The following is a 26,662-nucleotide window of genomic DNA, read 5'->3' on the forward strand; positions in this document are numbered from 1 at the left end:
TTCTCTTTCCCCTTTAGTTTCAGTCTGTTTTTCCAGTCTCTTTCCCTTTAGTTTCAGTCTGTTTTTCAGTCTCTTTCCCTTTAGTTTCAGTCTGTTTTCAGTCTCTTTCCCCTTAGTTTCAGTCTGTTTTTCAGTCTCTTTCCCCCCTTTAGTTTCAGTCTGTTTTTCAGTCTCTTTCCCCTTAGTTTCAGTCTGTTTTTCAGTCTCTTTCCCTTAGTTTCAGTCTGTTTTTCAGTCTCTTTCCCTTTAGTTTCAGTCTGTTTTTCAGTCTCTTTCCCTTTAGTTTCAGTCTGTTTTTCAGTCTCTTTCCCTTTAGTTTCAGTCTGTTTTTCAGTCTCTTTCCCCTTAGTTTCAGTCTGTTTTTCAGTCTCTTTCCCCTTAGTTTCAGTCTGTTTTTCAGTCTCTTTCCCCTTAGTTTCAGTCTGTTTTTCAGTCTCTTTCCCCTTAGTTTCAGTCTGTTTTTCAGTCTCTTTCCCCTTAGTTTCAGTCTGTTTTTCAGTCTCTTTCCCCTTAGTTTCAGTCTGTTTTTCAGTCTCTTTCCCTTTAGTTTCAGTCTGTTTTTCAGTCTCTTTCCCCTTAGTTTCAGTCTGTTTTTCAGTCTCTTTCCCCTTAGTTTCAGTCTGTTTTTCAGTCTCTTTCCCTTAGTTTCAGTCTGTTTTTCAGTCTCTTTCCCTTAGTTTCAGTCTGTTTTTCAGTCTCTTTCCCCTTAGTTTCAGTCTGTTTTCAGTCTCTTTCCCTTAGTTTCAGTCTGTTTTTCAGTCTCTTTCCCCTTAGTTTCAGTCTGTTTTTCAGTCTCTTTCCCTTAGTTTCAGTCTGTTTTTCAGTCTCTTTCCCCTTAGTTTCAGTCTGTTTTTCAGTCTCTTTCCCTTTAGTTTCAGTCTGTTTTTCAGTCTCTTTCCCTTTAGTTTCAGTCTGTTTTTCAGTCTCTTTCCCCTTAGTTTCAGTCTGTTTTTCAGTCTCTTTCCCTTAGTTTCAGTCTGTTTTTCAGTCTCTTTCCCTTAGTTTCAGTCTGTTTTTCAGTCTCTTTCCCCTTAGTTTCAGTCTGTTTTTCAGTCTCTTTCCCTTTAGTTTCAGTCTGTTTTTCAGTCTCTTTCCCTTAGTTTCAGTCTGTTTTTCAGTCTCTTTCCCTTTAGTTTCAGTCTGTTTTTCAGTCTCTTTCCCCTTAGTTTCAGTCTGTTTTTCAGTCTCTTTCCCTTTAGTTTCAGTCTGTTTTTCAGTCTCTTTCCCCTTAGTTTCAGTCTGTTTTTCAGTCTCTTTCCCCTTAGTTTCAGTCTGTTTTTCAGTCTCTTTCCCTTTAGTTTCAGTCTGTTTTTCAGTCTCTTTCCCCTTAGTTTCAGTCTGTTTTTCAGTCTCTTTCCCTTTAGTTTCAGTCTGTTTTTCAGTCTCTTTCCCCTTAGTTTCAGTCTGTTTTTCAGTCTCTTTCCCCTTAGTTTCAGTCTGTTTTTCAGTCTCTTTCCCTTAGTTTCAGTCTGTTTTTCAGTCTCTTTCCCTTTAGTTTCAGTCTGTTTTTCAGTCTCTTTCCCCTTAGTTTCAGTCTGTTTTTCAGTCTCTTTCCCTTTAGTTTCAGTCTGTTTTTCAGTCTCTTTCCCTTTAGTTTCAGTCTGTTTTTCAGTCTCTTTCCCTTAGTTTCAGTCTGTTTTTCAGTCTCTTTCCCCTTAGTTTCAGTCTGTTTTTCAGTCTCTTTCCCTTTAGTTTCAGTCTGTTTTTCAGTCTCTTTCCCCTTAGTTTCAGTCTGTTTTTCAGTCTCTTTCCCTTAGTTTCAGTCTGTTTTTCAGTCTCTTTCCCTTTAGTTTCAGTCTGTTTTTCAGTCTCTTTCCCTTAGTTTCAGTCTGTTTTTCAGTCTCTTTCCCCTTAGTTTCAGTCTGTTTTTCAGTCTCTTTCCCTTAGTTTCAGTCTGTTTTTCAGTCTCTTTCCCCTTAGTTTCAGTCTGTTTTTCAGTCTCTTTCCCTTAGTTTCAGTCTGTTTTTCAGTCTCTTTCCCCTTAGTTTCAGTCTGTTTTTCAGTCTCTTTCCCCTTAGTTTCAGTCTGTTTTTCAGTCTCTTTCCCTTAGTTTCAGTCTGTTTTTCAGTCTCTTTCCCTTAGTTTCAGTCTGTTTTTCAGTCTCTTTCCCCTTAGTTTCAGTCTGTTTTTCAGTCTCTTTCCCTTTAGTTTCAGTCTGTTTTTCAGTCTCTTTCCCTTTAGTTTCAGTCTGTTTTTCAGTCTCTTTCCCCTTAGTTTCAGTCTGTTTTTCAGTCTCTTTCCCCTTAGTTTCAGTCTGTTTTTCAGTCTCTTTCCCCTTAGTTTCAGTCTGTTTTTCAGTCTCTTTCCCCTTAGTTTCAGTCTGTTTTTCAGTCTCTTTCCCTTTAGTTTCAGTCTGTTTTTCAGTCTCTTTCCCCTTAGTTTCAGTCTGTTTTTCAGTCTCTTTCCCCTTAGTTTCAGTCTGTTTTTCAGTCTCTTTCCCCTTAGTTTCAGTCTGTTTTTCAGTCTCTTTCCCTTAGTTTCAGTCTGTTTTTCAGTCTCTTTCCCCTTAGTTTCAGTCTGTTTTTCAGTCTCTTTCCCTTTAGTTTCAGTCTGTTTTTCAGTCTCTTTCCCTTAGTTTCAGTCTGTTTTCAGTCTCTTTCCCTTTAGTTTCAGTCTGTTTTTCAGTCTCTTTCCCTTAGTTTCAGTCTGTTTTTCAGTCTCTTTCCCCTTAGTTTCCAGTCTGTTTTTCAGTCTCTTTCCCCTTAGTTTCAGTCTGTTTTTCAGTCTCTTTCCCCTTAGTTCAGTCTGTTTTTCAGTCTCTTTCCCTTAGTTTCAGTCTGTTTTTCAGTCTCTTTCCCCTTAGTTTCAGTCTGTTTTTCAGTCTCTTTCCCTTTAGTTTCAGTCTGTTTTTCAGTCTCTTTCCCCTTAGTTTCAGTCTGTTTTTCAGTCTCTTCCCTTTAGTTTCAGTCTGTTTTTCAGTCTCTTTCCCTTTAGTTTCAGTCTGTTTTTCAGTCTCTTTCCCTTTAGTTTCAGTCTGTTTTTCAGTCTCTTTCCCTTTAGTTTCAGTCTGTTTTTCAGTCTCTTTCCCTTTAGTTTCAGTCTGTTTTTCAGTCTCTTTCCTTTAGTTTCAGTCTGTTTTTCAGTCTCTTTCCCCTTAGTTTCAGTCTGTTTTTCAGTCTCTTTCCCTTTAGTTTCAGTCTGTTTTTCAGTCTCTTTCCCCTTAGTTTCAGTCTGTTTTTCAGTCTCTTTCCCTTTAGTTTCAGTCTGTTTTTCAGTCTCTTTCCCTTTAGTTTCAGTCTGTTTTTCAGTCTCTTTCCCCTTAGTTTCAGTCTGTTTTTCAGTCTCTTTCCCCTTAGTTTCAGTCTGTTTTTCAGTCTCTTTCCCTTTAGTTTCAGTCTGTTTTTCAGTCTCTTTCCCTTTAGTTTCAGTCTGTTTTTCAGTCTCTTTCCCCTTAGTTTCAGTCTGTTTTTCAGTCTCTTTCCCTTAGTTTCCGCTCTGACAGCTTCAGTCTGTTTGTTTACAGTCGGCTTTCCTTCTTTCTCCATTAATTCGTCAGTTTTTTCTTATTTCAAACTGTTGGATCTCTTTTCACAAAGCTTATCTGTCACTTCTATCTCTGATTTTCTTGTTAAATTCTTTATTTCTCTATTCATTTGTATCACATCCTGATCCGCTTGTATTTGACCTTTAACCCCCCCCCCCACACACACACACACGTCCGTTAACCTGTGGCCTTTCTGCACCTGGCTCATCGATATTCTCTGTCAATACGTGTATTGAGCAGACTTGCTCATCTCTGGTCGTTTCACTGCTGGAATCAAACTCTTCTTCGGCTTAAAGGATCGCAGCACAAATGGTGTAAACAGCTCAGAACCAAACACACACACATCCTAAATCTGTTGATCACAACCCTGCCGTTATCAATACTCTCCAATCAATGCGAGCATTAACCAGGGTTTAGGATATTCAGCCCTCAGCAGGCAGAAGAAGACTCTCTGTTGGACTCTCCTGATGAAAAACAGCAACATCTGCAGAGTTTGTATCACATCTGGATGTGCAGTATTGGTGCAAAAAACTAGATTCAAGCTCACCTGAGCAGGTAGACGGACAAAAAATTGGACTTCTGTTGGTAAAATGTAAAATGTTGGGACCATAAAACACCATCAGGACATGAAAAGATGTGATGCTATATTGGAACATTCTCCATTATGATGTTTAAACACCTTATTATGTGTAATTATGCTGAATAACATATGCAGAAATTGTAATCAGCATTAATCCAGTAAGACGGATTCTGATCATCACCATTTTCTAAAGATAAACTGGTCATCGTTCTTTTTTTAAATCAGGGCAAAGCTGCCGCAGGGGGGTGGAAAAATTACTGGGATTAATTTAGTGGAAAGTTGATTTACATTTTTCTGCTAAATTAAATTTTAAGTAATTTCATTTGATGTATTTCTGTATTTTATAAATGCTTATTGATATTCAGTATCAGTGAAGCTGAAATAAGGCTTTGGACTCGTTCCACTTGTGTCGGTCGGATAGATGAGTGCGTTTTGAACTGATGGGTTCGCTGTTTCTGCTCACAGTTTAGCTTAAATCCGGCTGAGTTGCATCTAAATAAGACTTCTCATCGCTGAAAACAGGAACCATCAACACAAACCACAAGAAGTAGAAATAGAATAGAATAGAAAAATACTTTATTCATCCCCCAATGGGGGAAATTCAAATGAGTCAAGTAGCTCAAAAAATTATTAATGATTAATATTTAAAATGAATGTATATTAACAACAACAATAATAACAATTCTAATAAAAAATACTACTACTAACTAATAATAATAATAAATTAGTAAATAAATAAAATAAAAATAAAAAATAATGAAGTGCATTAAGTAAAAGATGCATGAATGATGTGATAAACAGATAGCAGAAAAATGTCTGAACTGTTGTGATGTTCCAGGTGCCGAGGCTGACGAGGCATCCAATTCTAATAAAAATACTACTACTAAATAATAATAATAATAATAATGATAATAATGATAATAATAATGATAATAATAATAATAATGATAATAATGATAATAATAATGATAATAATAATAATAATAATAATGATAATAATAGACTAAATAAATAAAAAAATCAATAATAATAAAAAATCAATGAAAATATAAAAAGATCAAAATAAAAGTTCACTTTATTCTTCTTCATTTTGAGGTTAAAATAATCCCCAGATTTGATCACGAGAGAACACTGATTTATGCAAAGTTTGCAATTAAAAATAATTATACCATTTCACTTATCTTTTTCTTTTTTAATCTAATAGGAAATCTTTTTTGGGCTGCAGACCGTCGATGTTATTCACTGAATACCAAAACCTGAACTTATCAGCACTCGGGAGGATAACTGCTTGTGCATTAAAGAAGACAAAAAAAGGATTTACTATACACACACACACACACACACACACACACACACACACACAGGAGAAGTGAGGGGCGCCTCTTATCTCCTGAACAGGCCGGAGGAGACGTGAGTTTGTTTACGGTGGACCTGAGGCAGCGCAATCATTCTCAGCGAGTTCACCTCCCTGCAGTTTCCTCTCAAGGTCACAACATGAACTCCTTCTGCCCCCACTGCCTCTGCGACTGCCTCTCCTTCCTCCGCTCCCACTGTATTTGCTTTCTCTTATTTATTGTCTCAGAGTTGGGCTCTCGGGGCGGGATTATGTGATGAGCAAACACTCTTCCTCTAACGCAGAATTTGCCCGCTGTAATTACCCTGATGTACAGTAATTCTTTGTCATCGTGGGTAATGTTGCTTCTCAGTGGAAAAAAAGGCTGATTTGTTTAAATTTCCGTGTGATTCGGTGTAATCTTCTTTGTGTTTTCATGTGTAACCAAAAACAAATGAGTTGCACGTTGTTGACGCCTAGTTTTCAGTTTTCTGACTCCTGTTCTCTGCCATCATCACAACAGTCCCGTCTGTTCTGTGTGGGCCTGATTTGCTGATCGTTTTGACTCCTTTTATTAGCCGTGGAGGTGCTCCCACATCTGGCTTTCTGGATGTTTCTCTACTGTATTACAGCCATGTAGGGATGGGCATCGAGAACCGGCTCCTAGTAAATGTAAATGTATTTTATTTCTACAGCCCTTTACAGACAATCCTTACGGTGTACCAAAGTGCTTTACAGCAGGTAATAAATAAAGAGAAGAAGAAGTAAAAACAAATAAATAAATTAAAGAAAAGTGAAAGCAATAAAATACAACAAAATCAAATAAGATAAAAGTGTCATCATGCTACTGGGTATTAAAAGCAATCTTAAATAAGTAGGTTTTTAGCCTAGATTTGAACTAGTAGTTCGATTCCTCCTGTCTAACGATCCCGTTTATAGGCTCTGCTGACGTCTGACGCTTCGTATGTTGTCTCAGAATGTTTCCAACATGGCGGCGAGGCAGAAGCGCTCCAAAGTTTGGTTATATTTCACCAAAAAGGACAAAACTAGGGCCAGCTGCACCACCTGCAGAGCTGTGATCACATTGGAGGCAGGAAAAGTGAAATGTCAGAGGAGAAAATAGATAAAATGTTGGTGCATACTTGAAATTAAAGTGTTACTGCAACCAAAGACATTTCTACTATATATAACTGGATGAGAACCGATAAGAGAACCAATAATGGAACCAAATCCATTAGCGATATCAATAAGGAACCAAATCGGTTAGCGATATCAATAAGGAACCAAATCGGTTAGCGATATCAATAAGGAACCAAATCGATTAGCGATATCGATGATGGAACCAAATCGATTAGCGATATCGATAATGGAACCAAATCGATTAGCGATATCGATGATTGAACCAAATCGGTTAGCGATATCGATAATTGAACCAAATCGATTAGCATATCAATAATTGAACCAAATCGGTTAGCGATATCGATAATGGAACCAAATCGGTTAGCGATATCGATAATGGAACCGAATTGATTATCGATAAGGAACCATATCGGTTAGCGATATCGATAATGGAACCAAATCGATTAGCGATATCGATGATTGAACCAAATCGGTTAGCATATCGATAATTGAACCAAATCGATTAGCATATCAATAATTGAACCAAATCGATTAGCATATCGATAATTGAACCAAATCGATTAGCATATCGATAATTGAACCAAATCGATTAGCATATCAATAATTGAACCAAATCGATTAGCATATCGATAATTGAACCAAATCGGTTAGCGATATCGATAATTGAACCAAATCGATTAGCATATCGATAATGGAACCGGAATTGCTAAATTCTTAACATTTCCCTTCCCTGGTACCATGGCAGCCTGGTTTATGGATCTTTTTGCCTCAGTTAACTGACTCTTGGCTCTGAGTTGTCACTTTCCACATGTGTTCTGGGGTTGGACGGTGTGTTTTCATCATTTATTTGGTGCACATTGTGCAGAAATCTCACTGCAGGAAGGCTGAAACCTCTGAGTGGAGTTTGGATGTCCTTCCTGTGTCTAAGTAAGTCTTCTCTTGGTGCTCTGGTTTCCCCCATAAATCCAAAGACTTCGCTGCTTTTACTCAGGGACTCTACCTTTGGTTTCAGTGTGAATGTGGGTGCTTTTCTGTTTTGTCCCTGTAATGGATGGGCAGCCTGTCTGAGGTTACAGACCCTGCCTCTCTGGCCTTCTGGGACTCTCCAGGACACAGCAAATGGATTTCTGTGTATCTCAGTAATGGGCCCCGTCTCAGCCTGGTTTGCTTTCTGTTTTTTTCTGTTCCAGCGGTGGTCAGTGCCATCCCGGTACCTGCTCTGGACTCCTCTCAGTACGCCGGGATTCTGCCTTCGCCTTCCTGCGGCTTCTCTCACAGCAAGTTCAGCCTGAGGTCGATGCCTTTCCCCAGCCTGACCGTGGACAGAGGGTACACACCAGGTACCAACAAACTCTGGAAACAGCGTATTTAGCTACAGATTTATAACTGGGAAAAGATGCTGTTGGTCTCAGTTCAGATCTTTTAGGGTTCAGTTTCTTCTACATTTCATCACTTTGTAGAATACAGAAGCACAGAATGTTTGGTAGCTCCTAACCAGTGTTGGGTATACTTACTTTGGAAATCAGTTAATTAGGTTTCAACGTTACTATCAATTAAAACTAATCCGTTACGTTACAGCGTTACCTTTTAATAAAAGTAACGCGTTAGAGTACTCCTGCGTTACAGAAAATGAAAAGCCGTTTGCAGCGCCTCGCAAGTGCTGCACACGGCCTGCTTTAAATGCACAGAGATGTCCTGACCATGAATAACATCAGTCATCCAACCACATTAACTCTGCAGGGTAACAATAACAACAAAGACAGTCAGTTATATGCCACAGAGCATTTTATTTTTTTTATTTTTTTTAAATCACAGAACATGTGATCAAAATTCAGGAGTTGCCCAACGTTTGGTACTCAGCCCAGGCAGCCGATATGATGCAGTTAGAATAGAATAGAAAAATACTTTATTCATCCCCCAATGGGGGAAATTCAAATTAGTCAAGTAGCTCAACATTTTTTTAAATATTTTACAATGATTGTAATAACAACAACAATAATACCAATTCTAGTAAAAAAATAAATACTACTACTAACTAATAATAATAATAATAATAATAATAAATTATTAAATAAACAAATAAAGAAAAAAAGAAAAAAAAAGTTATGAAAGTGCATTAAAAACAGAATCTGAGGTAAACAGGTTGCAGATTCAGATCCATTTATGAATTAACGACCAATCAACCATCTAACAAAAATGCCGAATAAAACGAACAATAAAGCAGGCGAATGACAAATATAGCTGAACTATGAAAATACTATTCAAGTATCACAGGCCTAAACTCAACTTTATTTATAAAGCCTTTTAACTGAAACAAAGTGCTGTACAACACAAAATACAAGGCATAAAACACAAGAACAATGCAAAAACAACAATAACAATATTAAAACAATAAAACAGTAACACTTTACCTTCGTCCACTTACATTTACTCTTCTGAGTAGTGATTGAAACGTAGCAGAAGAAGACTTTTCACCAACACAGAGAGTTACTGTTGTTCTTGTCCTTTTCGCTGGTGAATTGAAAATAATGTGCGTACTTCCACGATGAAAACGCTGACTTTGGTTCGAGACGCTCACACTCAGGTAATGTAGGTCAGCAGCAGGGCGCAGAAATGTCTGACAAAAAGCAGGCTGCAGTCGGGATTTTAACAGATTACTTTTTTTTTAAAATAACTAAGTTACTGATTACCGAACGCACGAAACGAACGTTACGTTACTCGATAAAAGTAATTAGAGTACTCAACACTGTTCCTAACTGATTGTTTTTATCAGTGGACGCCACTCTTATCATTAAATTGTTATATTTTATGAATCAGCTGACTGCTCCAGCTCCGTTTTACTGCTTTTATTGTGTTGAATAATAACCAGGCGCAGCTTTAGATCTCTCCGTCTTCTCATAGCATCGGTGGAGCCGCAGTAATCAATACTGTACGTTTAAAGGGGAACTCCGGGGCATTTGAAGCGTGTTTCCATTGCTAGAGGTTGTCAAATACTGACAGTAGGACACAGAGAGGTCCAGATCTGCGCTCCCTGTGTGGAGATCGCTCTGTCCGCACAGCCTGTCATGCGAGGCTAATACGTGGTGGCTAAGGGGCAAGCGCTAACCCTTCCACGTAAAACAACAACTTGCACACTGCAGAAACGTCACACCACTTTATAACCCATCCGACAATAAAGTCATAAGCCTTACCATCAAAACCATATGCATGGTTCTCACATTACTGGCATGGGGACGTTACAAAACAACTTTATAAACAGCATGTAACTCACCGGCTGGTTGTAGGCTCGCGCATGTGAAAGCCCAAAAGAGTCAATGGAGAATAATCCCATATACAAAACAATTATCTTCTCTAGAAAAACTACGTTCAAGTATTTAAAACATTACAAGAATATTACTGGGCATGTATTGTTGTAATGTTTTAAATACTTGAATGCAGTTTTTCTAGAGAATATAATTGTTTTGTATTTGGGATTATCGTCCATTGACTCTTTTGGGCTTTCACATGCGCGAGCCTACAACCAGCCGGTGAGTTACATGCTGTTTATAAAGTTGTTTTGTAACGTCCCCATGCCAGTAATGTGAGAACCATGCATATGGTTTTGATGGTAAGGCTTGTGACTTTATTGTCGGATGGGTTATAAAGTGGTGTGACGTTTCTGCAGTGTGCAAGTTGTTGTTTTACGTGGAAGGGTTAGCGCTTGCCCCTTAGCCACCACGTATTAGCCTCGCATGACATGCTGTGCGGACAGAGCGATCTCCACACAGGGAGCACAGATCTGGACCTCTCTGTGTCCTACTAGCAGTATTTGACAACCTCTAGCAATGGAAACACGCTTCAAATGCCCCGGAGTTCTCCTTTAAGCGGGCTGCGTTGCCAGGTTTAACAGTTCCACCTTCAGGAAAAACCATTAAGCCTTAATTAATACTTAATAAAAAACTTAATACTACAAAAACACAAACTGAATAAAAATACTTAATACTGTGCAGTATTCACTGTGTGTTATTTGAATAAATGTATTGTTATAGTTACCATGTTGTTATAAGCTGCTATGAGAGTGCGAGCCACCAATTAGGCAAAGCAAGGCAATTTTATTTATAGAGCACAATTCGTACATAAGGTAAGTCAAAGTACATAAAATCACAAGAAGGCAATAAAATCATTAAAAATAAATAAAAAATAAAAAAAACCATTAAAAATAATCATTAATTCATTCATTTAAAAGTGAAGATTGCAGATAAAATACTTTCACTTAGCACTTTGTGCTACATTTTTAATGTATGAAAAGTGCTTTATAAATAAAGTTTGATTAAAGCTTGAGGAGCCGCACAATGAGTATCTCTGCTTTACATGGAGAGCTGTTCCCAGATGTTCTCATATTTTCAGAACAAAGCTAATAAACTGCTACTCCAGGACTTAGACTGGTGCCCGTCGTATCCGAGCCTTAGCCTAAATGCTAAATGCTAAATGACGTGGTTGGAAGCACTAATTCAGTAATTCAATGAGTGGCTAATTCCTCGTTGGCTGGTGTCTGTGATTTAACAACAGCAGCGAGAGGCTTCGGAGCCTCCGGCAAAGCACACAGTGGGGATGAGTGGGACGGCTAATTAATCTGAAATATAGATTAAAAGATACAATACGAACAGCGGGGACAAAACCAGTAATGGTAGAAGTTTTACTCACGGTGACGTACAACGATGAGCCGTGCCGATTATTGATTGTAGTGAGAGATCGAGCCGACCGTGTGTCCCAGAGTACCAGAGACAGTGTTATTATGCAGGAAACTGTGATAAACTCTGTTATATTCCCATCATCTGTTTTTATTCCAGGGTTCCTCCCACTGCAGTGATGCTAAGTTATCATACATTTCATCACATTTCAGCATCCGTAAAACAACAGTAAAAGTAGAAACGACCCTTTTGGGACGTTTTTTCTGCACTTCTTCACAAAAAAAGATGGCTGAACCCCAGTTCACTTCAGACAGGTGGCGGAATTATCTTCACCTCTTTTTTCCCCTTTCTCCTCATAAATGTTGCCAGCCGGTGATCAATAGTTCCATTTCCTCCGGTGCGTTCAGCGTTTGATTGCTTTAGCTGATGAAAACAGAGGCGTCAGGCCTGCTTTGCCACAACTGAGACGTTGTTGGATCTCTGGATATATTTCTCTATGAGGAAAAAGATGAGGCTCGTCGGGCTCGTTTCTCTCTTCTGAACGGAGGGGAAGATTTCAACCATCACAGTGTCTCCCACCTTAAAAAGGAGGCCATGTTTTTGTTCAACAGCAGCCATAATTCAGGGGTTTTAGTACGAGTGCAAATACAGCTTCTTTCACAAGCTTTACTTATGTAATCATGGCAATAATCCATGAAAGTAGCTCTCATTATTCGTCTTTTTTGCCCAAACTGGATGAACATTAACATCCTAAATGTTGTTTCGGTGGTTTGGAAAAGTTTTGAAGATGCATGAAGCTGGAAAAGAAAACACAGAAACATTTTGTTCAGGAAGGCAGACACCAACACTTTTTTGTGGTTTGATTAGAAGTTTGCGGAAAGAAGAATTCCTCATTTAGTTGTTGAACATCTTCAGACTTTGTTCTTCCTTCTCACTTCTCCTGTCACTCTCCCAGCCTTCATCTGTTTTCTCAGTGTTTCTTGAAATAAAGAAATTCAATTAATTTAGTCGCGTATGGAGTTTTTACATAACAAAATATAACAATCACAATATAAAAAGTAGGACTGGGCGAGTTAACTCGTTATTATCGCGCATTAACGCAGGTTTTATTATTTATTTTATAATTGTAAAAGTCTGTCGCTCACAGGCTTTTATTTTGTAAAAGTCTGTTGCTCACAGGCTTTTATTTTGTAAAAGTCTGTTGCTCACAGGCTTTTATTTTGTAAAAGTCTGCTGCTCACAGGCTTTTATTCTGTAAAAGTCTGCTGCTGTCTCCTGTGGAACAGGAAAAGAAAGTAATCGGCGGATCCACCAAACATGGAGAAGGGTACGGAACTTTTACTCGGCCATTTTCATGTTAAAGTTCTTCCAGACGGCGGAGTCAACAGAACCAAAGTCATCTGTAAACACTGCCAAGTTGAATTGTCTTCTCAGCGTAGTAGTTCCAGTCTAAAATATCACTTAAAGGCAAAACACACAACTGATAGCAGCAAGTCATTCAAGGAAACAGACAGTGGAGCGAGGCTTCTACATAAAAACTACAGAAAGATGCTGATGTTAAAAGTGTGTTTGCACAACAAATGTTATGGCACTTTCATTCATATGGCAGCACATTTAAAATAAAGCTAAATGCTAAAAGCTATACACTACTTTTGGATTTGGATTCTGCGTACAAATGCGATTAATCGTGATTAATCAGGGAAATCATGTGATTAATTAGATTGAACATTTTAATCTAATTAATCGCTGCCCAGCCCTAATAAAAGCCTTTCAGATATTTTTAAGCTTTGTTTTGGGGAGAACACGCAGCCGGTTGTTTCCAAACGTCCCGGTTTTATCTATAATGCATGAATCGACACATTGAATGGGACTTTGAGGCTCGCAGGTCATGTGACACCAAAGCAGAGCCGCATCCTTCAGCAGTATATTTACACTGATGTTCCCAACATGCAGCTCCAGTAATTTGCACAGAAGTGGCGCATCTTCTCAGCGAGTTCTGGCTTCATCAAAGCGGAGCGAGCTTCTGTGTGCTGTGACAGAAAAAGAATTTTCATGTCTTGTTTGTTAACTGTTCAGTGTTTTTTCTGCCAGAGACACAGTGATCCAGACTAATTGGTTTGTGTTGTTGTTCCCTCTCTCCTTTTCTCCTCAGCGATGCCCTCAGACGCCTCCACCAATCCTCTCCTCCAGCAGCAGCCTCCGCCCCAGCAGCCTGCGCCCCACCTTCCTGGTTCCTCCGCCCCGCCCGGGGAGCACGCCCCCCCTGTTGGTCCGGTCCCGGGGGCCCCGGCCGCTCCGGCCACCGCTGAGGAGGCCCAGGCGGGGAGCAACCGGACCATCCCGACGGCCTGCGTCCGGCCCACCCATCCGCTGAGGAGTTTCATCAACCCACTGCTGCCCCCGCCCATGAGCACCATCGACCCCAAGGTGTACACTTCCATGATGTCGCAGTCAGGTGAGAGCGGCCCGATGGTTGCTATAGTCTCATCATTTCACCCCCACTTTATTTTCAGCCCACAGTAATCCCACCTCTCTGAGTCCAGGTGCTGATCATGTGTTCCTCCATCAGGATGTTTTCATTAAGAACCATAAAGAAGGCGAGATGTTACTCAATGGGATCCTCTCAGCACTCAGTGTGGCTGACTGCCTCTTTCTAAAGTCATTGCATTCATTTTTCTTATTATATATCAAATCAAATCAAATTTATTTGTAGCACATTTCATGTACAAAACAACTCAAAGTGCTTTACATGAAATAAAAGCATCGCAGCAGGGGGTGGAAGAAGCGTTAAAAATACATAAAAGAATATAAAGAGAAACAAATAAAATAATTTAAATGAAATTAAAAGCAATATATATTTTAAATACAATGTATTTATATTTAAATTGTTCAGAACCTTGTTTCCTTAAAAGTTGAAACAGAATAAAATACAACCAAAAGCAGAATGAATTTATGGAATTAATTTGAAATGCATTTCAATTTAAAATCTTGAGACTGAGACCTTTTTATGTAGTTTTTTTTTTTCATTTTTCTTATTATATATTATATTAAATATATGTTATATCATTTTATACAATGTATTTAAATTTAAATAATTCAGAACCTTGTTTCCTAAAAAGTTGAAACGGCATAAAATACAACCAAAAGCAGAATGAATTTATGGAATTTAATTTCAATTCATTTCAATTTAAAATTTTGAAACTGAGACCTTTTTATGTAGTTTTTCTTATTTTTCATTTTTCTTGTTATATATATATATATATATATATATATATATATATATATATATATATATATATATATATATATACATATATATAAATATAATTAAATACAATGTATTTAAATTTTTCAGAACTTTGTTTCCTAAAAAGTTGAAACATGATAAAATACAACCAAAAGCAGAATGAATTTATGGAATTAAATTTAAAAGCATTTCAATTTAAAATTTTGAAACTGAGACCTTTTTATGTAGTTTTTCTTATTTTTCATTTTTCTTATTATATATTTTATATATATATATATATATATATATAAATATATATATATATATATATAAATATATATATATATATATATATATATATATATATATATATATATATATATATATATATATATATAATATTATATAGCTAGATATATATATAAATATAATATAGAATTAAATACAATGTATTTAAATTAAAATTTTTCAGAACTTTGTTTCCTAAAAAGTTGAAACATGATAAAATACAACCAAAAGCAGAATGAATTTATGGAATTTAATTTAAAAGCATTTCAATTTAAAATCTTGAGACTGACACTTTTTTAAATACATGATCTTATGATGATGACGATGCCAGAGTTCCTCAGACATTTCAAACAACTTGAAACAGTTGTGTAAAAAAACAGATTATAAAAAGATTATCCCAGAGAGGCTTTCAGCTGGGAAGGGTTCATCATGCAGGATCAGCAATTCAAGAACAACAGATTTCAGTGTAAATTTGGTCATTTCATCGTTCATGAATCATGATAACATGCAAAAGATTTAGAGAACCCAGAGAAATGTCTACACCCAGGGAATGAGGCTGAAAACTTGATTCTCTGAACCACATAAAGCAGTTTAGTCTTTTTCAGGGATGGACTTGCTTATTTCAGCAAGACAACAACAAACACATTTTCTGCTTATAATGCAGCAGCTTGGCTGCACAGTAATAAAACATCTTATAGTCTGAACACTGGAAACTTCCCAGTAGCAACCCCACAATCTTTAATTATCGTCTTGTTTTATTAAATGTTAACAGCCTTCTGTACAAAGATGACATGATGGAATTAGTTTGTTAGTTTTGTCTCATTTAATTACCTTTAATTCTGCCCTCTGGAGCAGCTCCTGAGGCTCAAGCTTGTTGCTGATTTTCTGTCATGTTCCAGGTACTTTTTGAGCTGAATTCTCCTCTGAGTCCTCACACTATGTTTGATATTTTATTCAGGGAAGCTAAATGCGTTTGCCTCGGGGTGCTACACACTGTGTGTGTGTTTATTTGATATACTGTAAATGGCCTTGACGTTAGCCAGAGGCTCGGATGTGCTCTGACCCGGCCTCCCTCTGTTCTCTCTCTCTCTGGCTTAATGCTCCCCGTCTGCCTCTCCACATGTCCACGTCTCTCTTCTCCTCCCAAGGAACCAATTGGTTTGACAAAACTGTTTCCTTCTGGTGGAAATAAGACATTTCTCAGGTCACTTGTTTTTCCAGCTTTGCTCTGAAATATTGACAGAAATATATTGAGAAAGATACCTGCGATTACGCTCTTATAGTGACCATGAATGTAAACTAACTGGGTTTTCAGATGCTGAATCAGAATTCTACCACATTCTGAAAAATGCCAGGACCACGATCCCTTCTAAATTAATTTCAAGACTATACACAGCTCTTTCAAACGCCAATTGTAATAACACTCTTTACACTAAAGATGAATGGGAAAGGGAATCGGGGATTGGGATTTCTGAGGAGGCTTGGGGCAACATCTGGTCCTTCCAGTGGACAACATCCAGCTCCATGGATTGGAGAGAGCATTGCTGGAAGAATATTATTAGATATTTCAAGACAGCGTATCAGGAGAGATATAAAGGTGCATCTATGCCATGTTTGAGGTCTGCTAACCACTTCCACATATTCTGTGATTGTCCTAAGGTAAAAGTCTTCTGGGGGGATGTCCAGGCTTCTTTAAGCACAGTCTTTAACACTCAAACACCCCTGAGTTTTGATGTCCTATACCTGGGTCATGTTCCTTTTTTTAAATGTAGGAGAGAGAGATAAAGCTGCTACTAATACTCTTGGTGGCAAGTAAGAAAACAATTACAAGGAGATGGTTAAGCCCGACTCAGCCTACCTTAGATGACTGGTTTGGAATTACTCTGGAGATATTTAGGATGGAAAAATTGACCTACCAAATAAGACTCCGAAAGGACAAATTTGATCAAATCCGGAACAGCTGGATTTCATTCATAGCCCCCACGAGAGCAGACTTCATTTGATCTCTCTGGTAATATTGCTTTGTGATTTACTCATTTTATTTGTGACTGATTATTAGGGATGGGAATTGATAAGATTTTTACGATTCCAATTCCATTTTGGATTCTGCTTAACGATTCGGTTCTTTGTCGGTTCCCTTATCGATTCTCATTTGGAGAAAAAGGACAACAAACCGGTCGATTAGCATCAACTTTGTTTAGTTTAGAAGTAACACGAGTCCTGACCTCACAAACCCAACAACGGTGAGGTCCACATTGGTCTATCCTGGCCTGGGTAATTTAACTCTTCCTGCTCTGGTGAAAGGAGAAGCTGGAGGTAGAGGTGAACTGGGGGTAGTACCACCAGCCTCTGGCTCTGAGCCAGTCAGGCTCTGTCTCTCATGATTTCATCTAAATGTAATGCCTGAGAAGGCATTCATTTAACCTTAACCGTTACTGACAGCTGCTTTTACAATCAGGCAAATGGTGCTAACATGATAGGCAGTGTTTGTTAGTTAGTGACCTGCAGTGTTAGCCGAGGACATGCTAACGTTGCTAACGTTGCTGGGTTCAGATTCACCAACGTTAGTCCGGAGCGGATCGAAAACGCGACATTCATTCATAGTTATTGCATGTTGGTAGTATTTCCTCCCTTTGGTGAAATATTCACTTTGCAAGTTGCCCTGTTGTCGTCTTTTTTAGGGATGTGTAACCAAACTTTCAAGCGTTTGTACCGCTTGGGCGCCATGTTTACTGTTGGCTGCTGGCTGCGCTGGACTCGCCACCCAACGTTGCGTGGTGACGTCATTCGCGCCCACTGGAATCGATAAGGGAATCGTTTGCAAAATCGCAAAACAATTCCAAGGAATTGAAACACTGGGAACCGGTTCTCAACAAGAACCAGTTCTCGATTCCCATTCCTGATTATTGATGATTATCTCTAAGACAGCAGCGGCAGGGAACCCCTCCCCCATGTTTTATTCTGTACATAGTTTTGTAACTGTTCTTCCTACCGTTAAGTTATATCAGAATTCTCTGTAAGTGAACTTGTGAGCCTCCTCTGGCTCTACTTATTTTGGGCAATTTATCGACACGGGCTTTAAAGGGTTAACTGTGTTTCCACCGATGCTACTCCTGTGCAGTTCTCTATGTTATCATAGGAGAATGGGTTCCGAAAGGGACAATCAAAGTCTGACCCACGATTTGAGACTCCATGGACTCATGTGCCCTGATGAATGATGCAACTCATGTTCTGGATTTAAAACAAGAAAAACTGGAATGTCATATGTGTTTAACTTGACTAGTGAAGTCATGCAGATGTATTCTCATGTCCATTCCAAATAAACATACAATTAAAAAAAAAAAAAGAAATATTTTGAGAAAAATATGACTGATTTTGGACGATTACCAAATTAAACCTGTCGGCCATTTTCTTTCCCTTGAAGAATCTTGTCGAAATGTCAAATTACGTTTTAAAACCACGACTTCTTTGTTTGTGGTGCTAATGCGGGCTGTCGGAGATGTTCTCGACGTGCCTGATGTGACGATGAAAAACAGAGCGTGTTCGCTCGAGGTGGTTTTTGGCTGTTTTGAAGAAGATTTGACTGACCTGGCAAACAGGAAGATAATATGACTCACCGACTGCTTCCGTTCTGAGCTGACAAACCATAAATCCATCTGACAGACATGATTCATCCCCAGAGTTTGAAATAGTCCCTGAAAAAGAGCTCTCCGTTTTACAGTTGTGGATGTCCAGGGAAGTCATTTATTTATTCATTGTATTGTTTTCTTCTTCCTCGGGGTTATTCCAACTCCTCTAACTACTTCTACTGAATCACAGCCTCCAGCTCTGTGCCTCACTCTCTCTGCACAGCCTAGTTCATTTGTTCCAAACCAGTCAGTGGAACCATTTCACTTCTATTTTTTTTTTTTTTGTGGCTTTAACAGATTGCAGAAGCAATTTGCTTTGCTGGTGAATAAAAACTCGGCTGCAGTAGATCCCATCGTGTGCCAACATAAGAAAGCAGTTGAAAAAGTTTCATTACGATTAGAGCTGGGCGAGTTAACTCGTTATTAGCGCGTTTACTTGTTAATTATTTAACTACGATAAATATTTTATCGCGCATTAACGCAGTTTTTTTATTTTATTTTGTAAAAGTCTGCTGCTCACAGGCTTTTATTTTGTAAAAGTCTGCAGCTCACAGGCTTTTATTTTGTAAAAGTCTGCAGCTCACAGGCTTTTATTTTGTAAAAGTCTGTTCCTCACAGGCTTTTATTTGTAAAAGTCTGTTGCTCACAGGCTTTTATTTTGTAAAAGTCTGCTGCTGTCTGCTGTGGAACAGGAAAAGAAAGTAATCGGCGGATCCACCAAACATGGAGAAGGGTACGGAACTTTTACTCGGCCATTTTCATGTTAAAGTTCTTCCAGACGGCGGAGTCGACAGAACCAAAGTCATCTGTAAACGCTGCCAATATGCCGCCCATTGATTGGATGCGAGACTCCGGTTCTCTTCACAGATGTTTATTAACGCCACATCAACACCGTAGAACTACATGTTCGAGTAAACAGAGTAAAATACGACATTAGTTGTTGTAATCATTAAAGAAATAGCATTCTTAGCATTATCGCTGGTACCAATAAATAATCAAAGTAATGTTGGCCACTTTAGTTGCTTCTCAACCAACGGCAGAGTCATTCCCCAGAGGCAATCTGCAGGGTCAGAACTAGGATTCTTTAACTTCCACTTCTCCTATGCATCACATTCACACAGTTACAGCAAACACCACCAAGCATGGAGGAATAAAATAAAGATAAACTAGCAGCTAACATCACCGCTACAGGTGTGAAGCTAACGGAGCTAACCGGCGCTACTTCCTGTTTTACTGGTTTCAACATAAAAGCACGTATTTCAAAATAAATGTTAAAAAAAACCTCCTGCATTTACAGCCAAGTTGAATTGTCTTCTCAGCGTAGTAGTTCCAGTCTAAAATATCACTTAAAGGCAAAACACACAACTGATAGCAGCAAGTCATTCAAGGAAACAGACAGTGGAGCGAGGCTTCTACATAAAAACTACAGAAAGATGCTGATGTTAAAAGTGTGTTTGCACAACAAATGTTATGGCACTTTCATTCATATGGCAGCACATTTAAAATAAAGCTAAATGCTAAAAGCTATACGCTACTTTTGGATTCATTTTTGGATTTTGCGTACAAATGCGATTAATCGTGATTAATCAGGGAAATCATGTGATTAATTAGGTTAAACATTTTAATCGTTGCCCAGCCCTAATTACGATGGTGTAATGAGTGAAGTAAGACTCGGACTGATCAGAATATTTGCCAGTATTCTTACTCACCTGAGACTGTATTTAAATATGTTTCAAGTATATTAACACATCAGTATAAAAGTACAATATTTCATCTTTTTCTACCTGCATCATGGCTCATGGAGAGCTTGTTAGCTCCTCTGGATGGGAGCTGATGGAAAGTAAGAATATATCCGCCACCTTTAACCCTGGAAAGGACATAAGCTCCAAAGCACCGGCTGAATCCGGCCAGTTTGAAAAGAGAACACGATGATAAGGAACCTGCTCTTTATTTAGCTTTTCTTTTTTTTTTTTTTTTTATTTCCTTCTCTTGGATGTCTTTCTGATTCTCAGCAGAGGAAAAACATGGTCAGTGTGTGTGTGTGTGTGTTTTCCTGTTGACTGCAGGTGTGCATCACCTTTATATATGTGTGTGTGTACAGTTCCATTATGGCTCTGTTTACATGCCCAGGTGGCCTCAGATTAACATTGATTTTTAGCTCCTGGAAACCTTTTGCTCAGAAATGGTGAGCCTGAGGCAACGGCTGCCAGAGACTCAGCACTCCCCCCGTGACCCCCCACCTCCCCCCCAGAGCACAGCGCTCCAGAGCTGGGCAGTGCTACCCCCATCGAGCCTCCTCCCTTCACCTCCTCCAGGGGGGAAACAACAGACTTGATGCTCACTGTTGGTCCTGTTTGTGTGTGTTTCTCTGGGCTTAAACGAGTCCGTCTGTGAAAAGAAGGAGATGTTTTCATGCTTTAAATGCAAAGAGGGAAAAGAAGAGGGAGATTAGGAAGGGAGCCCAGAGGAAAGATGTGGACGGACTAAAGGTTTCTACTATAGATCTGATGTGAAGCTGCACAGGACAAAGGCTGATTAACAGGATATTAACAGGATATTAACAGGTTATTAACAGGATATTAACAGGATATAGAAACTCATACTCAAACTACCCAAGATGCAACGTAACGTGACGTCGCCGATCGTCATTTCCTGTCAAAACGGCAGTTTCAAGCTAGCTACAACGAGGGTAGGTTCACTTCCTGTTTTCAAAACAAAAGCACCAATTGTATGGTAATGGCTTTCCCTATGATAAAAGGCAACGGGTATTTTATTTTGTGAAAATAACAGGAAGTGCGTTAGCTCACTGCGGCTAGCTTTAGTAGCGCAGAATTCGTGGGAACAAAATTGTAAACAGCCGGTATTTTGTCAGGTTTTCAACACGTTGGGGATCTAAACGACTACTTTCTCACCTGAAAATGTTTCAAATGTTGCTAAAGTTTACAGAGTTTAGAGCTTAAGGGAAATCAGCTTCAGGCCGGCTGATTTCGGCTCGGGCAGGAGCGAAATGCATTGTGGGTAAACGCTCTGCATACTGTCTGATCGATTAGTATGTAGTATGTAGTATGTAGTATGGAAGTATGTAGTATGCAGTATGTAGTATGGAAGTATGTAGTATGTAGTATGCAGTATGTAGTATGTAGTATGTAGTATGCAGTATGTAGTATGTAGTATGCAGTATGTAGTATGCAGTATGTAGTATGTAGTATGCAGTATGTAGTATGTAGTATGCAGTATGTAGTATGCAGTATGCAGTATGTAGTATGCAGTATGTAGTATGTAGTATGCAGTATGTAGTATGTAGTATGCAGTATGTAGTATGCAGTATGCAGTATGCAGTTTTGAACACAGCCCTGGTTAGAGATGCCACGATGGAAGTGGTCATTTATTGGCATTCATGAAAGAAAGTATCTGTATTAGCGTCTATTCCCTTCCAGTGAGTTAAACGGGTGTTCTGACCTTTTTGTCTTCATGCAGAGAAACATCTGGTAGGACTCTTACAGAGAGACTTACAGAGCTGAGGCAGATCACCACTTCCCTCATCATCCTAATTTCATAAGCTGAGACTTTCTTTACTCCTCAGATCAAACCTCCAAAGCCCATCTGATGGTGGGCAGTTACTCACTTAAATTGGCCTGAATGTGTGGTTTAATGCTGGAAGCTCTAATAGCGTGGTCTGATACTGAGAAAAGACATTACGGCCACAGCTGGAGGCAGACTGAGCCTGCTGTGATGGATGTTTTTAAGTGCGTTTCTTGACCTGCAGGAGATGCATTCTGAGCAGTGAGAAGCTTGATAAATTGTTTGACTTGCTTATCTTTGGCATATGAAGGAGCACAAAAGGACACGCAGAGAGGTGATTTAATTTTCTTTTGACATTTCCTTATTTTCTAATGATAACCATCTCAGTTACACTAGAACCAGAAGGTGGTGCAGCAGGAAAGGTCAGAAGGTCCACGAAATCATTCGGACCCAAATCAAATTGACCGGATAACTGACTGAAAATCCTTAGTTTCCTGAACATGGAAGTAAAAATGACGAGTTTAAAGAATTTAATCGTGTTTATTGGACTGAAAATATGCAGTTGACTCATTCATTTCCCTCCATTTTCTGTATGTTTGTGTTTCTGCATTTAGCAGACGCTTTTATCCAGAGAGACTTACAGACGAGGATTTAGCATTTCAGTTAGCATCAAAGCTAACAATAAGCTACGTAGAAGGAAACCAGTCAGACTCTGTTAGAGGTGACAGAGATAGAGTGCAGGCACAGAGGGAAGTACAGGGTCAGTGCAGGATAGGAGATGCTCTCTGAAGAGCTGGGTATCCAAAGGTTTCTCTGAAGATATTCAGGGACGCCCCTGAAATGAAAATGGCCGAGTACAAGTTCCGTACCCTTCTCCATGTTTGGTGGATCCGTTGATTACTTCCTTTTCCGGTTCCGCAGCAGACAGCAGCAGACTTTTACAAAATAAAAGCCTGTGAGCAACAGACTTTTACAATAATAAAATAAATAAAACCTGCCTTAATGCGCAATAAAATATTTATCGTCGGAAAATAATTAACGAGTTAACGCGATAATAACGAGTTAACTCGCCCAGCCCTAATAATTATCCTTGGCCAAATAAGGAGCATAACCCAACTCTAGCTTTAATTGCATTACTCTCACCATGTAGACCCAGTGAGTGTAACCACAGTAAATGATGTGCACTGCTGCCTTTGGAAGAGCCGCTAACTACTTCGCACTCAGTGGCATGCATGAGAATAAATGAAAATAAATGAGATTTGTAGAAAAGTTTCCCTTTTTCCGACTGGTTAGAGCTTTTAGGTCACAAGAGGAGGCTGCAGGCTGCCTCATGCTAATCTTTTTCATATCCCGGCTAACTGGGCTCTTAAACCTGATGATGGTAATCAGCGCCAATTGAGAAGCTCTCCGGAGCCTCGTGAACCCAGAGGCGCACCGGCGGCTCAGTCTGGCACACCGTCTGTGGTTCCACCATCTTTATTTCCAACCAAAGAGCGGCCGCTTGGTATTTGCGTGACCTCTCGTCACACTGAAAGCAAACCGAGCCGAGCCCCAGATAAAACACTTTGTGGAAAAAACACACTAAGCTATCTGCGGCAGCACAGAGCCAAAGTAAAGGTTACACATCCCCAGCAGAAAGAGCCTTAAAAGAGAGCTTCACGGTGCCTGGTACGCCCTCAGGGGGGGTTTGTCAGAGAGGAATGCGGTGGAAGGCACGTCTGCTCAGAAAGGTGGCTGATGCACCGGAGTGGAGGTGTGAAATGCCCACCAGGGTTCACATCAGAGGTGTCTGTCTCCGTTTCTGGGCTGAAGCCGAAGAGGAGAGATTTATTGCGATAGGAGGTGAGGATGGAAGGGATGGGGTTATTGATCCCGAGAAGAGTTTGAAGTAAATACGGTTAAAGATGAAAAGTGTCTGAGGAGACGTGGCGTCTCTGGAGGGAGCGAGACGGCTTCTCATCCGCTTCATGCAGGAGAGTTTGGGGCTTCTTTGTCTGCTTTTTCTGCTTTTTCGTTTGACTTGTGTGCGCGCATGGTCAAAGTTACAGCTGGGATTTTATTTTTAACTAAGGCTGGGCGAGTTAACTCGTTATTATCGCGTTAACTCGTTAATTATTTAACGCCGATAAATATTTTATCGCGCATTAACGCAGGTTTTGTTATTTAAATGTTTTTTTTATTTAAAAAATTAATTTCTTGAATGATCCCACTGGTTCAGTGTTGGAGGATCTGGTTGCAGAACCACCTTCTGGTTATGGCTTTCCTACAGAAAGAATCTTGAACAGGTGCCTGTCCTTATGCAGGACTGTTTCCGGGATTTTATTACCGAGATATAAAAGAACAAAAGAAAAATCTAGATCCACCCCTTTTATTTTATTTAGCTCGGTTGCCACCTCCCTCCCAAATGGCTGGATTTTGGGGCAGGCCCAGAAAACATGGAAGTGGTTAGCATTAGGGTTAGCACATTGTCTCTACAGCAGTTCATTTAGGAGTTATGAAACATCTCACCACATTCTTCCAGCCGAACTCTCTTAAAGATGTTGAGTTTCTCACATATTTCTATCCAGGTCTCTTCTGATATTTGTGTTTCTGACTCTTTCTCCCATTTTTGTTTAATGGAGTGATTTTTAGAGGCTTGTATACTTTCATATATTCTGGAGACCAACTTTTTATTATCTTTCTTTTTACATGCCTCATGAAATATAGAGATTAAATTGCATTCCTTCTCCTCCTTGATTTGTAATTTGTTATTATAGCAGTCTCTGACTTGCAGGTATCTATGGCAGTCCTGCTTCTCCAGTCCAAATATGGCTGAAATGAACTCATAACTCTGAAACTTACTGAATCCTAAGACTCTTGAGCTTTTGATATGTTTCATTTTCAGGGTACCAGACTTTGTTCAGAATTTTCTTCCACATCTTCAGATGTGAGCGACCTGAACCTTTAGCAGCTGTTTGAAAAGTGAGAAATGTGGCCACTTTGACCTCTTTTCTTACCTTCTTTCCTAATTGTTTCCCCCATTTTGGGTGTGTGGCCAGCTCTTCTTCTTCCTTTAATTGTTGGCAGTTTATAACGAAAGATAGAATCCTCACGTGGAGCTGGAAGACTAAAGGAGTCGGCCTTCTCCACCTCGTTAAAGGCAGCTGAAACCGGAGTGTTTCTGGCTCTCGGGTGTAATCGGCTCGTACCTCGGGCTGCTCCAGGTGTTTTGTTTCTCTGGGAGCAGAAGAGATGTTTATTGATCAGGAAGTGAAGGAGTGCAGTGAGAGGATTGTTGGTAGTGGAAGCCTCAGGATGTGTTCAGACAGACTGCTCAGGGACTCTGAGATGAGGAGGAAAAAATAGACATCAATCTTTTTTTTTCTTTTTTTTTTTTTCTTTGTTTTCACTCCTCAGTCTGAATCCTGGAGGCGTCCTTTCCTGAACGGTGTTTATACTGAGGAGGTTAACGCGTTTAAAGGTTGACTTTCTTTTTATTCGTTCGCTTCTTTGCTCAGTTTCGATGTCGTGGTCATTTTAGGGTCATCGGTCCTCCCAGCCTCGTTTTCTCCTGTAATCTCTTTCATTCCTTTACTCTCCTTTCTTTGCACTGAAAGGAATGCACAGTGTTCACTGGAAAACCATGGATGTATGGATGGATGGATGGATGGATGGATGGATGGATAGATAGATAGATGGATGGATAGATAGATGGATGGATAGATAGATAGATGGATAGATGGATGGATAGATGGATGGATAGATAGATGGATGGATGGATAGATGGATGGATGGATGGATGGATAGATGGATGGATAGATAGATGGATGGATGTATGGATGGATGGATGGATGGATGGATGGATGGATAGATAGATAGATGGATGGATAGATAGATGGATGGATAGATAGATAGATGGATAGATGGATGGATAGATGGATGGATAGATAGATGGATGGATGGATAGATGGATGGATGGATGGATGGATAGATGGATGGATGGATAGATAGATAGATAGATGGATGGATAGATGGATGGATGGATAGATGGATAGATGGATAGATAGATAGATAGATAGATAGATAGATAGATAGATGGATGGATGGATAGATAGATAGATAGATAGATAGATAGATAGATAGATAGATAGATAGATGGATAGATGGATGGATGGATAGATGGATGGATGGATAGATAGATAGATGGATGGATAGATGGATGGATGGATAGATAGATAGATAGATAGATGGATGGATGGATGGTCTATTTTTCCGTTTGAATGTTCACTTGGTTGCGTGGAAACTCGTCATTTAGAGCGATCAATAGCAGCTACGTGTTTACCAGGTCAAATATTTCCTGCCAGCAGCCGTGTGGATGTCAATATTAAAGTTTTACTACGCAAGAAGGACTGACCCATATATTCATTTATGTATTTTCCCGGTTTATGGGACAACTCAATAGTTGGCCCGGGCCAGCGGGCTTTTAAAGCGTAAGAGACGGACGCATAAAGGATGAAATTCAGACGCTCCGGCAGCTTCCTTTCAGCCCAGAGTCGGGAGGCAGTCCCTGATCCGTATGGAAGGTGGTAGAGTCAAAGAAAAGGAGTAGATTGTGATAAACTTCCAGCATCTGCATCAGAAGGGAAGAACTTGTTGTCATGAAAAAGAATCGATCCGCCCTTTCCCCCACAGCATCACATCCAGCCTATAGAATTATCAATAATATTCATCATTTAGCCTCTGAACTGAGAGATGACATTTATCATCCTATCACTAAAATCATCGATTCCCCCCACATGTTCTGTCTCTGA

The 26,662-nt window shown here is 39.4% G+C and overlaps 1 protein-coding gene across 1 annotated transcript in view; it reads left to right on the top strand.

Moving 5' to 3' along the window:
* The window catches only part of dcc (DCC netrin 1 receptor), a 368,701-nt gene that overhangs the window by 318,570 nt on the left and 23,469 nt on the right, over window positions 1-26,662 (top strand). The window contains exons 26-27 of the mRNA XM_075455474.1: window positions 7,728-7,877; window positions 13,360-13,662. Coding sequence (XP_075311589.1) covers window positions 7,728-7,877; window positions 13,360-13,662 — 453 coding nt within the window. The remainder of the gene's footprint in view (window positions 1-7,727; window positions 7,878-13,359; window positions 13,663-26,662) is intronic.

Source organism: Odontesthes bonariensis, chromosome 22, assembly GCF_027942865.1.
Source record: "Odontesthes bonariensis isolate fOdoBon6 chromosome 22, fOdoBon6.hap1, whole genome shotgun sequence".
In the NCBI taxonomy this organism is placed as follows: domain Eukaryota; kingdom Metazoa; phylum Chordata; class Actinopteri; order Atheriniformes; family Atherinopsidae; genus Odontesthes; species Odontesthes bonariensis.